This window comes from Pelecanus crispus, chromosome 14 (genome assembly GCF_030463565.1).
Source record: "Pelecanus crispus isolate bPelCri1 chromosome 14, bPelCri1.pri, whole genome shotgun sequence".
Taxonomy (NCBI): Eukaryota; Metazoa; Chordata; class Aves; order Pelecaniformes; family Pelecanidae; genus Pelecanus; species Pelecanus crispus.
In genome coordinates, this window is record NC_134656.1 from 17,659,261 (window position 1) to 17,675,393 (window position 16,133).

General features: G+C 59.9%; 1 protein-coding gene across 2 annotated transcripts in view; it reads left to right on the top strand.

Annotated features, from left to right (window-relative positions):
* Positions 1-16,133, top strand: part of DLGAP4 (DLG associated protein 4) — a 67,702-nt gene that overhangs the window by 14,913 nt on the left and 36,656 nt on the right. The window contains exon 6 of one of the 2 annotated variants that reach the window (XM_075720974.1): positions 575-821. In XM_075720974.1, coding sequence (XP_075577089.1) covers positions 575-821 — 247 coding nt within the window. The remainder of the gene's footprint in view (positions 1-574; positions 822-16,133) is intronic. The other variant, XM_075720972.1, reaches the window with a different exon arrangement.

Consider the following 16,133-nt stretch of genomic DNA (forward strand, 5'->3'; position numbering starts at 1 on the left):
CACCTCGCCGCGGCCTGCCGCCGAGCCCTCTCCTGGTGCCCGACTGCGGACGGGGCTAGGGTGGGTTCCTGACGGTGCTGCTCAGCACCGGTCCAGGCAGCCCGTCCCTGGTCAAGCGTGGAGGCTGTGCCACTGGCTCACACCTTCCCACCTTCTCTCTCCGCGCTGGGCCATCCCCCCACACCGAGGGGCTGAGGCTGGGGTCTCCCAGCTGTGCTGGTGGGGCAGGGGGAGCCGTCAGAGCCTGGACAGGGATTTGAGCCTCACGCGCTCTCAGCCTCTCCGTCAGAGACTGGGGGGTGTTTCGTAGGCGCTGTGGTGGTAAGTGTCTCCCACTCCACAAGCAGGGACCCTCCGGCCTCCAAGGAGGCTCCCCTCTTCCCTCTCTCTCGGCAGAGAGCCCAGGCATCCTGCGCCCCACCAGCACTGACCGCCGCACCTCCCGGTCCCGTCCGCCAAAAGCGGGACCGCGCGGGAGCGGCGGCAGGGCGGCCGCAGGGAGAGGAGCGGGAGGGGAAGGGAAAGGGCTGCCTGCAGGCGGGGGCTGACTGCCTCTGCCCTTCTTCCCGTGCAGGCACCAGAGCCGGAGCTGGGGGAGCAGTACGAGGCCGTCTGCGACTCTACCTACAGCGAGGCCGAGTCGGCCGCCGCGGAGGTGCTGGACCTGCCTCTGCCCAGCTACTTTCGCTCCCGGAGCCACAGCTACCTCCGAGCCATCCAGGCGGGCTGCTCCCAAGAAGAGGACACGGGCTCCGTCCGCTCCATCTCCCCCCCGCCGGCGGGCAGCCTCAGCGGCAGCAGGACCCTGCCCACCAACAGCAGTGAGTGCCAGCGCTGCACGGCGAGGGGATGGGGCGCGAGGCCAGCGGGGACGGGGGACGTGCTGCCGACTGCCTGGGAGGTGTCGAGCATGTGAGGCGCTGGGCTCAGATACCCGTATCTCCAGCCACGGTTGTCCAAGACTTTTGCGGGCTTATGGGGGCTCGCCCTGTGCCGGAGAGGGAGGCCAGCAGCCGGGCGTGCCGCTGGCATGGCCAGGGCTGCATCTCTGGATGCGGGCGCTGAAATGGCAGGCAGGCTCTTGTTGCTGGGATCTGGCCGGCACTGCCGATGCGGCCTGCAGAGGTCCAGGAGAGCTCGAAGTCTTCACTCAGTGAAGCCAAACCCAGGCCCGAGTCCTGCGGCTGGGAGCACCCTGCAGGATGCCCAGCTTGCCCAGGAACACGGGCTGCCCTCTCTGCCTGAAGCCCTGCGGGGCTGCGGGTGCAGCGGGAACCTGCAGCGCAGGCAAGCAGCCCTGCTGCCCTACACTAGCCATGGCTTCCATCTTCCTCCTCCTCCTCTCCGCTATGCATCTCTTGTTACCCCAACCCAAGCTGCAGCTGACAGGTTTGACCTCTCTCTGAAACTCTCAGGAACAAAAATGTCTATCAGGGACTCTGCAGGGGTTTCCGGCTGGGTCTAAGCATCCTGATCCCTGCAGCCCCTTCAGCCAGAGGCAGAAATTGGGGCTGACAGAAGGAGGGAGGGCAGAAGGCATCTGCCTCCATCCTCAGTGACGGAGGTGCGGCAAGGCTTTGGGGTTCACCATGAACTGCTTTGCAGGTTCCCGCACAGGGCAAGACACCAGGAAACAGGTCTGGGGGATCGGATCCGGGGGAAAAGGCGAACGGTGCGAATTTGCCCCCTCCAGATCCACAGGGTTTGTGATTGTGCCCAGCAGAGCCGCAGGCAGCTCTGACCCTGCGCAGCCAGGGGCCTGAGCCGCGGCCAGTGAGGGCAGGAGCCCGGCCAACCCGGAGCTGAGCAGTGCAGCCCAGGCAGTGGCACGCCGACCGTGGGGCTCGCCGGCGCGGCTCCTGTGCCACCCAGGCGACGGCCCGGCTCCGTGCAGAGGCGGAGCGGTGCCGTGCGTTGGGCTCAGTGCCCGCACCCCAGTCCCTGCCCTTGCAGGCAGGGCAGCAGACGTAACGGGCAGGCAGCGTCACCCTGGTGCACCCAGCCCTCAGGCTGCTCCCTAGAGACCGGTCTTTCAGAATCTTCTGACGGTGAGATGCTGGGAGTTCATCCTTTGGCTGGACTGGCTCCAACTGCTCACTCTTCCAGAGACAGAATTGCAGCAGCCACGTAGGTGTCTAACGCATCGAGTCCTGTTTGCCCCTCTCCATCGGGCGTGCATAGCCTAGAGACCCCAGCATCCCTGGTGTGGGGTAAAAACAGGTCTTGCTGTCTTGCTCTGAGTTTCAAGGCACTAACGAGCTTTCCCAAGCCCCAGAGCCCAGCACCCTGCGGCCTCGGTGCACTGAGCAGTCAGCAGCATGATACCCAGCTCCAGACGCCCCGCCTGGTGCTGGATGTGGGCATTATCCATTCCAGGCCCTTCTCTTTTGGTTAGTAATTACTGTACTGGACAAGAGCCGGGGGTCTCCCTCCAATGCGACTCAGGATTGACTCCATCCCCCGGCGCAGGGGTGAGGCTGCAGGCAGTGTTTCTCACCAGCCGGGCCGTCTCTCCCCGGAGGCAGCTCCCAGCGTCGCCGCAGAGCCGGGCTCTTCACCAAACATCTGGCCGGAGCTGGCTCTCCCGCCTGCCACCCCTCCCTTCCCCAGTGGCCGAGCACCCAGCACCTCTGGGACAAGTCGGGGCTGACGCGGTCCCCGGCACGACCGCCATGCCCACCTGCAGTGCTGCCGGAGGAGGCTCCTGTGAACGCCCCACGCGTTCAGCACCTGGGTGGGAAGCAAGGAAGGCGAGTGCTTTGCCCCAGAATGTAATGTTGCCAGGATGCCGGGGTCACCGGCTCAAGACAGCAGGAAACAGCAAAGGCTGCTCAGACCTTGCAGCGCTGGGACAGCCCAGGAGGAAAGGGATGCAAGAGCTGGCTTTCTGTCTCATCCAAAAATGAGCTGGTGCTGGCTCCCGGCTGCAGAGACCAGCACCACCCTGGCCCGGGGACGTGTTTGGTGCAGCCGGGCTCCACCCGTGGCTGCCTTTACAGAAGCACGATCTGCAGCAGCTTTGCTCACCGGTGGTCCACGCCTCTCCTGGGAAACATGTGCGAGGGCTGTGGGCGGCAGGGAGGAGCATTGCTCTGGAGATGCTGCTGCTGCAAATGGCTTCTGGAGGCCTGAGCCAGCTGTTTCAGCCGTGCAAAGAAGCTGCAGCGTGGGGAGCAGCTCTGCTCTCACCGCAGCATTTTGGCTGGTGCGAGGCCCTCCCGGGGCGCCGGTGTGTGGGAGCAGGCTCCAGGGAGTTGGCAGGCTCTTGCCAGAAGAGAAACCTGTTACCTTTGCATGGTGCTTCAAGTCACTTGACGTGCATCACTTTTGCATCATTTTGTTCAAGGCAGCCTGTGTCCCTCTCGGCTGCTGGACAGCCCCGGTGCTCCGAGTGGGGCTTGGCCATAACGCAGGGCGCAAGGAGCTGAGGGGTCCGATCTCGGGAACAGTTTTTGGGAACTGGTTAGAAGACATGATGCCTTGGTGTTCCTGGACGTGGCAGTGCCTGGACATCATGCCAGGCAGACACCAGAGCAGGCAGGAGTCGTCTGGCATCTCACCAGGGTGTACGGTGCTGCCGGCAGTGTGGAGGCAGACAGCAAGCCCTGTCACCCACGGGGACACCGGCGTCGGGTCCAGCAGGGCAGGCTGCTCTCGGCATGAGCTCTGGCACTGAACCACAGCTGCGCGGGGGGTTCAGAGCAGCCTCAGCGTATCTGCCATGGGCGAAGTTGCCGGAGCGCAGGAGTGGGCTGTTGGTGGGAGCCAGGTCGGAGCCCCATCCCAGCAGTGGGCAGAGTGGGGAGCAGGAAGGGGAGCAGCGGCAGCCTTCGTGCCTGGCTCCAGGCCTTCCCACCCAGAGGCATGCCCGTGCCCCGGCGTCTCCCCTTCAGTGGTCTGCGCTGTCATCACAAAGTCCACAGGATGAGCAGGGACTGGAAGAGATCCCCGAGGAGATGGGGATGCTGAGCAAGCAGCCCCATCCTGCCTTCCCACCACCCTCTCTGCTCTGCTTCCGTCCCACGCTCTTCCCACCCTGGCTCACCCCACTCCCTGCAAGCCCACCCCTGCTCCTCGCTGGTGGTACAGCCCATGCTGAGCTCAGCGCTGCTGAAAATCCAGGCTAACACCGGGAAGCAACAGCAGGCATAGCACAGAAGGGGGCTTTCAAAATGACTGGTTGCCACCTCTCTCTGAGGTGACCCAGCAGAGATTTCCAGAGCACCCTCCAGCCCTTTGCGTTGGCTGCTGCGGCTTGGGGAGGGAAACAAAACCCCTTTTTGATGGAGGGGGTGGGGAGCAGAGAGGAGCATCTGTGTTTATGCGTGTGCATGATGGGGAAGGCAGGAGGCACATCTGGATGGCAGTCACACCTTTAATCAGCCGCCCAGGCTCAGTTCCCCCTGCAAATGTGCATCGCTGAGGCTTTAATTGGTTGGTGTTGTACGAGAGGGGCCTCCCGAGCAGCAGGTCGGTACCTCTCAGCTTGACGGTATCAGTCCAGACCGATAGAGAGAAGTGAGTCCTCCTGCATCGTCTGCGGCTCTAATGGTCGCTTACGGCCTCCTCTGCTCCACGCAGGGCTCTGGGGTGAAACAACTGAGACCCCTCGCCCGCTCCCTTCCCAGGGACACCCTCCGGCACCGGCATCCAGGCACCAGCCCAGAGGAGCTGTTCCCATCACGTGCGCCGTCCCCGAGAGCGGCATTGGGTTTCTTCTCTGTAGGGACGCATCCTAAAGAGGCGCCAGCGGCAGCGATGCTGCGGCTCACGCAGGCTTCTCATTCTTTGAGGACAGCGTGGGTGTTGAGTCGTAAAGCAAAGGGGTTCAGCCACCAGCTGAGGGCATGAGGAGGTGCAGCGAGCTCCATTTCACAGAGGGCTGCCAGTCTGGGGTCTGTGCGGGGAGCACGGCCGGGTGGGAGAGCCCTGACAGCCGTCACACCTCTGACAAGCCAGTTCCTCCCACAAACGCCTGTGTCACTCGCGCGTTACAAGGCAATTAGCTCCCGTTTGACAGCCAGTGAGACAGATGATGAGCTGCCCTTGATCAACCTTAAACAAAGCTTTGTGCCTTGCGAAGCCGGAGACTCAAAAGCCCCAGTGAAACCTATTCATCTAATTGCCAGGCGTTCATCCGACAGCCACGCCGGCTTCTGAGCATTACAAAGGGCTCCCCAGCCCCAGCTCTTTCTTATTAGAGGCAGCACTGGGAATTGCTTGCTTAATAGACTGCTTGCAATACAGAGCTGAATATTTGATGTCCAGGGGAAACGGGGAAGCAGAGGTGAGCAAAGCACAGCAAAAGGAGGCGAGAATCCCCGGTGCGGAGACCCCAGCCCAGCCTCCACCCAATGCACCAGTGACAGCAGGGAAAGCTCACACCAAGCCAGTTCCTACTCGAGCTCTTCCCAGTCCTCCCTGTGCCGTCTGGTACCATCACTCTTGCTCAGAGCATCCTGCCCTGGGATTCAGTAGGCTGTTCCCAGAAAGCCCAGGTGCCCGGCTCCTTATCCTGTGCCCAAACCTCTTCCAGGGATGCCAGGGAATCCAGCCCTGCCTCCTCCTCCAGGACTGGGCTGTCTCTGTGGAGCTGCCTTACCGGTGGTTAAGATGTCGCTGGGAGCGTGAGCTCTGGAGGGCAGCGACCCTCCAGTTCTGCCTTTCCGCTGCCCCCGTGATGGCAGCTCTGGCTGCAGACCCCCAGCCCGGCACAGGAACCACAGCACCTGGAGCAGAAGGAGCTCGAGAAAGTCTAGCCCTTTGGGCCAGCCCAACCGTGGCCCCAACCAGAGCCAGGCGTGAGGCTCGTCCTTAGAGCTGCTGGCACTCCCAAAAACAACTGCCAGGGCTGCACACACCTCGCGCCCGTCCGTACGCCAGAGCTTTGCCAAGCCCAGGCTGGGCATGAGGGCACTACCTGGGAGAGATACTCCCCAAAGTCATGACAGAAGAGCCACCCTTCTGCCTCCAACCTGCTTTCTGTCTTCTTTGTATCGCTTTTTTTCCTTTTCATCACTAAATGGGAGAGATGGCTGTGCTGGGAACCCTGCCCTGCCCCGGGAGAAGGCAGATCCCAGCCCGGTCCCCAGTCACTGACTCTCTTGCAGGGGGAGCATGGTTGTGCTTAGTGGAGGAAAGACAAAAGTGCCTGCACACCTCTGCACGGCGTCACAGCACAAAGCAGCATCGTGCGGACCAAATCCCCAAGGGCTGGTTCCCTGTGGGACGAGTTTCCACGGCTTCTGGGAAAGTCACGTAGCACTGGCTTGTGAGGGGTGGGTACAGACGCCCTTCCTCCTCCTCCTCCTCCTCCTCCTCTGTGTACATGGATTACCTGGTCTCTGGGTAGGAAGGCAAGTTCTGCTCCTCTCCTCTCTCAGCTGTCAGGACCTTCTACTTCTTTGTGGGGAAAAAGTAGTGGTGTGAAGGCAAAGGAGAAACCAAACCCCGCCAGGACACGTTGTTCAGCCTGTGCATGAGCGGCCGCAGCTGAGGAGCAAAGCACCACTGCGGCCCCTTTGCTAATCGTATCAGCCAGAGCTGACCCCATACGGCCTTTGAGGAGAGAGACTGTTAGCACTCCCTTCAGATTTTCTCCTTCTTTTTGACCTAGATTTCACGTTCCATAAATAGCTTTCTCTGACATACCAGCAGGAAAGGGATTAGAGAGAGTGTGTGTGTGCGCGTGTGCATGTGTGCGCACCCGGGAACCTTTTCTGTTGCGTGCTCCGTCAGTGTTTGTAAGGGAAAAAAAGGGTACATATGCATGTTCCATGATCTCTTCATATGTCTGTAGGATGCAAAGAAACTTATGACAACTGTTTCTCACCACACTTACCTGTTCATTTTTCACCTCTAAACTTTTCCTTGCTATTATGGAAACTCCACGACCCAGCCCTGCGCCCAGGCAGCGCTCCCTTTTCCCCAGGAAGCCTGTACCACGGCTACAACCCCGCTCTCCAGCTCCACCGCCAAAACCAAAATATCTCTGTCCTTCTGCCTCAGCAAAGCTGGGCTTGGTGCTCTTCTTGGTGCTCTTCTGGGTGCCGGGTTTCAGCTCTACCGCAGGCAGCACCCAGAGCAGCAAGCTCTCTTCCTGCATGTGTCTCTCTGGCACCCAGGAATGGCTGCAATGGGTTTGAACGCCACGGAAATGTCACTTGCCCAGATCGCCAGGAAGGGAGGACCTGCAGCCCACAGGTGATGCTGTGCCGACACAAGCAGACGCAGGGGCGGTGGAAGCAGCTGCCCATAGACTTAACAGAATCGTAGAATGGCTTGGGTTGGAAGGGACCTTAAAGATCGTCTAGTTCCAACCCCCCGGCCACGGGCAGGGACGCCTTCCACTAGACCAGGCTGCTCAAAGCCCCGTCCAACCTGGCCTTGAACAGCTGCCAGCATTTTCCTTTGGTAATATGGTCAGAAAGCCAAGTCCTTCTTGTTGCTTGCCTTTATCAGCCTTGATGGCAGGAAAGGGAGTCAGTAGTGATGTCTTTTTGGGAGAGAAGGAGAAAACAAAGCACCAAGGGGTGCCTCAGCTTGCTCAGGGCCTCTGGTTGAGCAGCAGCAGGGAGCCCGTGCATGGTGTAGTGCTCTGCCCGTGAGGCCGCGCTGGTTGGAGAGCAATGGGCCGGGGACGGCAGACACCTAAGGTCTCTGCTTATGCTGAGGGGCCTGGTAGCATCGCGGCACGCTGGCCCTGCTGCCATCCACGTGAACCGGGGAAGCACGGAGCCGCCCTGGCGCCAGGCAGTCACAGACGCTGCTTCGTGTCCCGGCTGTCGGCGATGCTCAGCACCTCTCTGCATCTCCCTCCGTGGCCACGGGGCTCGTGCCATCGCTGGGGCAGTCCAGCAGCGCCCGATGATGGTCTTAGCTAAGACACACACACACGCGCCCGGACAGCGGGGCTGGGTGAGGTTCAGCAAGGCCACGCACCCCGGCCTGAGCATTTGCAGGATTTCAGGCAGCGCAGGCAAATGAGGATTTCTTTGTGCGTGTTTCTCTTGTTCTGGGTTGCTTTTCCTCTCCTTCGTGCTTTCCCATTACTTTTTCTGTCCACTGAGACACGATGTGGGTATTCCTGAGGATTCAGGAAGAGGTCGGCTCAGAGCTTCGCAGAGCCACTCACAGCCCATGGAAGCAGCTGAACAAGTTGAAGCAAGTTTTCTTGTTTTCCTTGGTAGGCAGCGGAGGGGAGAGGCCCTGGGCTGCAGGTCCCAAGTCTCAGGGCTGACTCCCTGGCGAGCTCCTCCTTCGGCCCTGCTTTGCTGCTCTGTTTCCGAGAGCAGCGGCAGCACATCCACAGCAATTCGGTCGCTGAGCGCCGAGGGCAGCGGTAGCTCAGCCCTGCCCGCCGGAGCTGGCAGCACGTGAGCGCAGTGCGGTGTTTCCCCAAGGCGCTTTGATCTCTCCTTGCTGCAGACCAGCCCTTCTCCGCTGAGCACCGCGAACCCAGCGAGTCGTAAATAAATCAGAGCATCCAAGGACTGATGGTAACAGCGAGGAGTTGGGGCGGCGCACGTGCTCCTGGCGGGAGCCACGCGGCAACGCCGCTACCGGCAAAGACACAAGCGCTGCCCGAGGCCGAGCAATCCGCGCCACGCCGGGATTGCGGGCACCCGCTGCCCCGTCTCACGGCGTGGCTCTGGCCTCACCGAGGTCTCCCCCCGCCCCGCGGTCTGGGCGAGCCTCACGCTCCGCTCTGGATGGCTCAACGCGGGATCAGAGGGTTGGAGCCGGACGCTGCTCCAGCACCCCGCGTGTCCTGCGCCCAGGGTGCCCAACCCGGCGTGGCTCTGTCCGGGCAGGCTCTCGCCGCAGCCGGCGAGCTGTACCAGCCTAGCTCCCCTCCACGTTCATCTTCCACCGTTCCCGCTCGGGCAGCCCAACGGGGACGCACAAAACACCGGCATCGAGCGCAGCACCAGCACCTGCTGAGGCTCAGCTCCGTTCCTTCTGCTGGAGGGTGGGATGGCCCTGCAGAGGGACCTGGACAGGCTGGACCGATGACCCAAGGCCAGCTGTATGAGGTTCAACAAGGCCAAGTGCCGGGTCCTGCACTTGGGGCACAACAACCCCATGCAGCGCTGCAGGCTTGGGGAAGAGTGGCTGGAAAGCTGCCTGGCCGAAAAGGACCTGGGGGTGCTGGTCGACAGCGGCTGAACATGAGCCAGCAGTGTGCCCAGGTGGCCAAGAAGGCCAACAGCATCCTGGCTTGTGTCAGGAATGGTGTGGCCAGCAGGAGCAGGGCAGGGATTGTCCCCCTGTACTCGGCGCTGGTGAGGCCGCTCCTGGAATGCTGTGTCCAGTTTTGGGCCCCTCAGCACAAGAAGGACATTGAGGTGCTGGAGCGTGTCCAGGGAAGGGCAGCGGAGCTGGGGCAGGGTCTGGAGCACAGGGCTGGTGGGGAGCGGCTGAGGGAGCTGGGGGTGTTCAGCCTGGAGAAGAGGAGGCTGAGGGGAGACCTGATCGCTCTCTGCAACTGCCTGACAGGAGGGGGTAGTGAGGGGGGTGTTGGGCTCTTCTCCCAAGTAGTTAGCGATAGGACGAGAGGAAATGGGCTCAAGCTGCGCCAGGGGAGGTTTAGGTTGGAAATTAGGAAAAATTTCTTTACGGAAAGGGTGGTCAAGCATTGGAACAGGCTGCCCAGAGAGGTGGTGGAGTCCCCATCCCTGGAAGTGTTCAAAAAACGGGCAGAGGTGGCACTTGGGGACATGGTTCAGTCTGGTCTGCCCTTGATTGGTTTAGTGTGGACTTGGTAGTGTAGGTTAATGGTTGGACTGGATGATCTTAAAGGGCTTTTCCAACCTAAACGATTCGATGATTCTATGATTCTAGGATTCTATGACTCTCCCCGCGCCCATCAGGATGGAGCTCAGCTGGCAAATCTGTGGCCAGCGGGAAACACCCACCGGGGGAAGCACCCGCTTCCCCACCGCTTTATTTTCCATTTATTTGTCTCCGCACCGGACGCTTTCCTCCCGCTGACCCCGCGCTGCGGTGGGAGCCATCCTGCGCGGGGGGTCCCGCGGGGGCCGGGGAGCGGCGGGGAGCGGCGTGAGCCGAGCCCACCCGTGCGTGGGGGCGGGGGGGGGCAATGTCACCGCGGCTGCCGTGTCGCCGAGCCCACCCGTGCGTGGGGGCGAGCGGGGGGCAATGTCACCGCGGCTGCCGTGTCGCCGAGCCCACCCGTGCGTAGGGGTGGGGGGGGGCAATGTCACCGCGGCTGCCGTGTCGCCGAGCCCACCCGTGCGTAGGGGTGGGGGGGGGCAATGTCACCGCGGCTGCCGTGACACGGAGACAAAGCTCCCGCGCGGGGGTGGGCGCGGCGCCCGCTTTGTTCGGCGCCGCTCGGCCCCCCCCCCGCTGCCCACGCACGGAGCCGCCACCCGCGGCGGGGCCCGGCGGGGGGAGGGCAGCCGCCGCCCCGGCCCCCCGCGGCGTCCCCCCCGTGCAGCGGACGGGACGCGGGCCCCCCCCCCCCGCCCCCGTTTTGGCGCCGGAGGGCGCGGGCGAGCGAGCGGGGCGGGCGGGAGGGGCCGGGCGCGATCGCGGGAGCGCGGCGGGGCGGCGGCGCGCGGGGCGGGGCGGGGCGGTGGCGGTGACGCGCGGGGCGGGGCGGTGACGCGCGGGGCGGGGCGGCGGTTTAAGGCGCGGCCCCGCCCCGGGGCGCAGCCGGAGCGGCGGGCGGGCGCGGTGAGTGCGGCGGCAGCGGCGGCGGCGGCGGCGGCGGCTCCGCGCGTCTCCTCCCTCCGGCGGCCGCTGGAGCAGCCGGCGCGGCCTCCTCCCGCCGGGCGCGGCCTCGCCCTCCCCTCCGCGGGACACAGGCCCGGCGCCCCCGCCTCCCCCCTCCCCGCCCCCGCGTGTCTCCGGTCCCCTCCTTTGTGTCTCCCATGGCTTTGTGTCTGGAGCTCCTCAAGCGATGTGAGTGACTGCGCGGCGGGCGGGCGGGCGGGGGGCCGGGCCCTGCATGGCTCCGCGGCGGGGGGGTGCCGCGCCCCTGCCTGCCTGCCGCCGCCGCCGCCGCTTGCCGGGCCCCGCCGCCCCGCCGCGATCGCAGCTGGCGCTTCCGCTTCCCTGCCCGGGCCCCGGGGAGCTGCGCGGCCGCCGCTGCCCCCGCGCCGGGGGTGCTGCCCCTCCCCGCTCGGCTGCAGCCCCGGCAGCGCCGACCCCCGCTGCCCCCGGCCCTGCGGGGCCCGGCCGGCTGCCCGGGCCGCTGCTTGAGGCCTTCAGGGGCTCCCCGGGGGCTGGAGGAGAGGAGAGGGCGCTTGGCTAAATGGGCTCTGCCCCGGAGGACGCGGACCCCCTTTTTTAAGGTGATGCTTGCATCCTGCCCTCGGGAAGGGTGCTGTCCGGGCGAGGCGTGAACGCCGCCGCATCGGTGCCCGTCGCTGCCGAGGGCTGGCGTTTGGAGCAGCGCAGCAAGCCGGGGCCTCCCGGCCGGAGCAGGCTTTGCAAAGTCTCTTTTTTAGCCTGGGAGGACAGATCCTGGCTGCGGCTGCCCGGCGTCGCGCCCCGACGCCGAGCCGTCCTGCCCCGTCCGCGGGTTTGGGCTGAGCGCCTCCGAATTTCGCCGCAGGGGTAGCTCAGGCGTCGGGGTGCCGTGTCGGAGGGTGGGGATGTCACGGCTGGGTTTGAGCAGTAAGTAAACGTAGCTCTTCATTTCTACCCCAGTCTTCGTTAAGAGGCTCAAAAAGCGGGGGTACTTCCAAGCTGGTAGGGCTGGTGCTGCTTATTCTGCAGAGGTACGGACCTTGGCCGCAGGTTGTGCAGGAAACGTGTGTTTGAGGAGTGGAATTAGGATCCCTCGCTCCTGGGCTGTAACTTGCCACTTGGGGGAGGAAAAGAAGAAAAGAATATTAAAAAAAAAAAAAAAAAAAAAAATTCACAGCATGTGGCATTGGATCCTAAAATAAATTCCAATCGTGTGGGATGATAACAAGCCAGATTGCCAGCTCGTGTAAGTTGGCAGACTTGACTCCAGAGGGTCCAAATTACTTAGCTGGTAATTGCTCTTCCAACAGGAATGTGGGGCTATGAAGTTACACGTTCTTGAATGTGTGGAGAAAAGTAAGGCTAACTAGTGATCAAATCTAGCCTGCTTGTCTTCCAGATTAAGATAATTTCTGTGTGCGTACTCTGCGGTGGCACCCAGATATTCAGAAGAAGATTATCTGCAGAATTTGGCTGGCGTGTTGCAGTCACGGCAAACCTAAAAGCTCAACTTTAAGGTGCAAGCGCTAAACTGCTGCGTGCTATTTGTGCACCTATAGCTTGCTACTTCTATTGCACTTCTGTAGTGGCAGTGTAAGAGTTTTTGGTGTAGCTGAAGGCCCCGGGATCTGTAACTTGGCCCTTGAAGTGCTGGGGTGTAACTACCACGCAGCACGCCAGCTTTGAAAGGACGGGAAGACCCTGTGCAGCCCCTGCCAGATCCTTCTCAGCAAAGGTGGTAATGGAAGAACTTGATATCTGTTATGTGTGGATTGCCTATCTGGAGAATACTGAGAATCCGATGGGATTTGGTAAAGCACGGAGCACCCTGAGGCCAACAGGTACCGCTGTGGAACTTGATCGGCTGTAGCTGGTGTCCCAGCCCTCTCGCTGACGGGGCAAACATTGTCAGCTGCCGGGGAGAGCTTGCATTTCGCTTCGCAGCTGTGTGTGAGTCAGTAGTTGGATACTCGGTTGCTTAATCTCTGCATGCAGTTTAGATTTGTGGACACTTCTGACTATTTAGCTCAGGGTTATTCATCCGCTGCTCCAGCCTAATGTGTAATGCATGGGAGACCTGCTGCTCCGTGAGCTCATTCTTAGCTGTGCATGCTGCCAGAGCGATATCATTTAAAAAGCTTTAATGGATAACTAGTAACTGCCAGGCACTCACAAATAACTGTATGTCAGTTCTTGTCTCCCATATAGATTTTCCTCTTGTTTGAGTCCGTCCTCGAATAGTTTGGAGTAAACTATACACCGGACCCTGTAGAAGTCACTCTGTGACACTTTATTTTCCTAATAACACACTACATGCCTGCCTGCAGAAGTAAGGCTGCAAAGCCAGGCTGCAGCCGGGCTTGTTTTTGTCTCCTCAGTTGATACTTCTGCTCTGTACAACCTGTGCAACAGCCTCAACTATTTTTTTTTTTTTCAATGGATTGAGGAGGCATAATTGGATTCAGTGCAGTGCAAGTTACAGTAACATATGTGAGCTGGAAGGATTAAGGCTGTGCAAGCGGGTGGCCTTGTTCAAGAAAAATCCACTTTAATTTCTGCACTGAAATGTTGTCAGTGTGTTTCGTATCAGAGCAGATTTAAAAAGGGAGGGGAGAAATGCTAAGTATGATTGCTGTTCGCTTTGAAAGGCGATTAGAATTCAGGCTGTCGGATAAAGTTCTGTGAAGGCTGTAGTTGGGGCTTGGGGATGAGACCAGTGAACTCGGGTCCCTCCAGAAGAGCTCATGAAAGGAGGAGTTTATCCTTCCCTTCTCTCCTGGTCCCTGTGCCACCTGGAGAGAGGGAGAAGTGGGGGGCAGAATGACACCAGGGTGTTTGACATAAGCTGCCTTTAAACAAGTGGAAGTTAAACTATTTGCAGATGCGCTAGTTAATGAGGAGAGAGGGAATTCTGTCCCCTTCAATTTGCCTTGCAAAATTAATGACTTTGCTGGCCGTTTGGCGCAGATGGGCGCGCTCGGTCAGCCTTCTGTCCCCTGGAGAAGCAGTGGGCATGGGGAACAACAGCCCCACAGCTGAAGTCCTGCCCCGGGCCTTCGCCCTCTGCTTCGCTTCTCTGCTCTGCCAGCGTCTGGCTTGTAAATCCGAAAGGCGCCACTTCAAAGCATTTGCAATTTCCACTGAAAACGCGGAGGTAACTGCTCAGCTGCATCTGCCCGTGCGGTCTCTGATTTTATGGGCGACGTAAGGTAGGGCAGTACCAGCGTCTGCGTACCGCAGCGTGGGCTGCTGTCAGGGGTAGGTGACAAGCAGTGCTGGGGGAAGTAATGGGCCCCTGGGACTGGAGATTCTGTTCGATTTCTGTAGGGGACAGGGCTGTGGGTTATGCGTTGCCAGGCCTCTTCCCAAATTTCCTTGCAGCATTTAAATACTGTGAAGGAAGGTCATAGAATCATAGAATCGTTTAGGTTGGAAAAGCCCTTTAAGATCATCCAGTCCAACCATTAACCTACACTACCAAGTCTACTCTAAGCCAATCAAGGGTAGACTAGACTAAACCATGTCCCCAAGTGCCACATCTACTCAGATGGCTGAGTTCTGATTCTCTCCTACTTCCCCCTGGGGTTTTTGGTGGTGGGCTTGGTCTTGCACTGTGGAATGGCCAGTAAAGGCGCACGCACGCATACTGGGGTGCAAGAAGGGTGTCTGGTACCTACGGGAGTACTGCAGCCTGCGTGCCGCTGCTTCGCCTTAGCAGACAGTGTGCGCAGGAGCTTGGCTATCCTCGCTGCTGTGGGGGGTCTCTGGGGGTTAAGTTTGTCAGCAATTCTGGCAACCCCAAGAGAATGAAAATGGTGTCTTTAAAAGGGACTCGCCTGAGACAGGCCGTAGCTTGCTGCATCAGACAGCAGCGTTCAAAGGGGAACAGTGCAAGGATGCATAAATTTTCAACATTAGCACTAGTATTTACATCAGGGACGTGTCAACTATCAGTCTTGTGTATCTTATTTAGTACTCTTCACTAAGACATCCAGGTTTCACTGCAGTTATTTTTCCTTCTGAACCTAGTTCTAAGAGATCAAAGCTTAAGCTACTGTGTTGTCTCTCCAGTTTGAAGCTGACCAAGAAACTTGAGTGGTGAATGTTTCAAAGGTAAAGTCTTACTTGTGGTGCGAGTCTGTCAGAGCCGGAATTAAAGCAAAGATCAGAAGTCGCATATGCCTTTCTACTGATGCGCTGTCATAGTGCAAGGTGATATTTGATGAAAGCTGAAAGGTATTTAAGAGTTGATAAAAGGGAATTTTTATTGCAAGTTGTTGTCACAAGATTAGTCAAACTTCTAAGAGAATTATTTGTCTTGGTTTTTATATTCTGGGAGCGGTTGAGCTAACTGAACAGAGCCCCAGCAGGGCTTTTGCTGCGCTCAGGAGGGATCTCTCCCTACCCGGGGTGGGCATATTGACAGCTGCATGGAAATTGAGTTAAAACTGGGAAGTTAAAGCATGGGTATTACATCCCTCTTAGGCCTTATGTATGAGACAAGTATCTGTGTCTGGAGCGAGAGAAAGTGTCCCAAAGGCTGCTGTGGAGCTGTCCCCACGGGGGTTCCTGGCCCGTCCTCTGAAGGCCCTTGTTAGGAGCCGTGCCGCTGCCTGCTCGGCTGCCAGATCCGTCGGTGCTGCTCGTGTGGAGAGCAGTGTGTGTCGGGGCAGCCCGCGAGCCCGCACACGATTGTAGAGCTGGTCTCCCTTGCCTCTTGTACGGTCACTTGAGTAACTGTTCTGTCGGGAAGCCTTCTCTTCCTTCTTTGAACCCTGAGACTTTTCTCAGTCTCTCAGCTTGGCCCAAACATGGGGTCCTGAGTCATGACATTTCTGTCCAGGAACACTTCCAAGTTTTGGTGTGCTCTATTGAACGGCTACCAGCGCTTTCTTGACTGACCTGCCACTCCAGCAGCAGTCCCGGGCTGGGAATTTTGGCCTCTTAGCGCTGCTGCTCTGAGCAGAGCAAGCTCCCTGGCAGTGTGGTGCTGGTGTAATGCCCAGCCTTGTACAGCGTGGACTGGGATTTTCCAGGAGAGAAGGTGGATTTGGGGAGATGGGTGCTAGTAGAATAGAGCTGGAGAACTTTTCCCAGTGCCTGAACAGCTGCTTATTCTGATCCCTTGGAAGAAAAAGGGTGTTGGACAGTGCTTGCACCTGGACAAAGTGGCTCCTTTGATTCGAAAGCATCGAGTTTCAGTGACCCTCAAGTTTGCAGCGTGCCAAGAGCAAGGCCTCGAGGAGGGAAATCCCGGATGCCGGGGAGCAGAGGTCTGCTCCCCAGCAGCCTGCTGCCTTGGCCACAGCACTGCTGCTGTTGGCCTTTGCACTTGGCAGCGGGCTCCAGTGTCTGCATCTCACTGTCACCCTGCAATCTTCTAGGGCATTCTGGAGGCTGCCGCTGCTAATAGT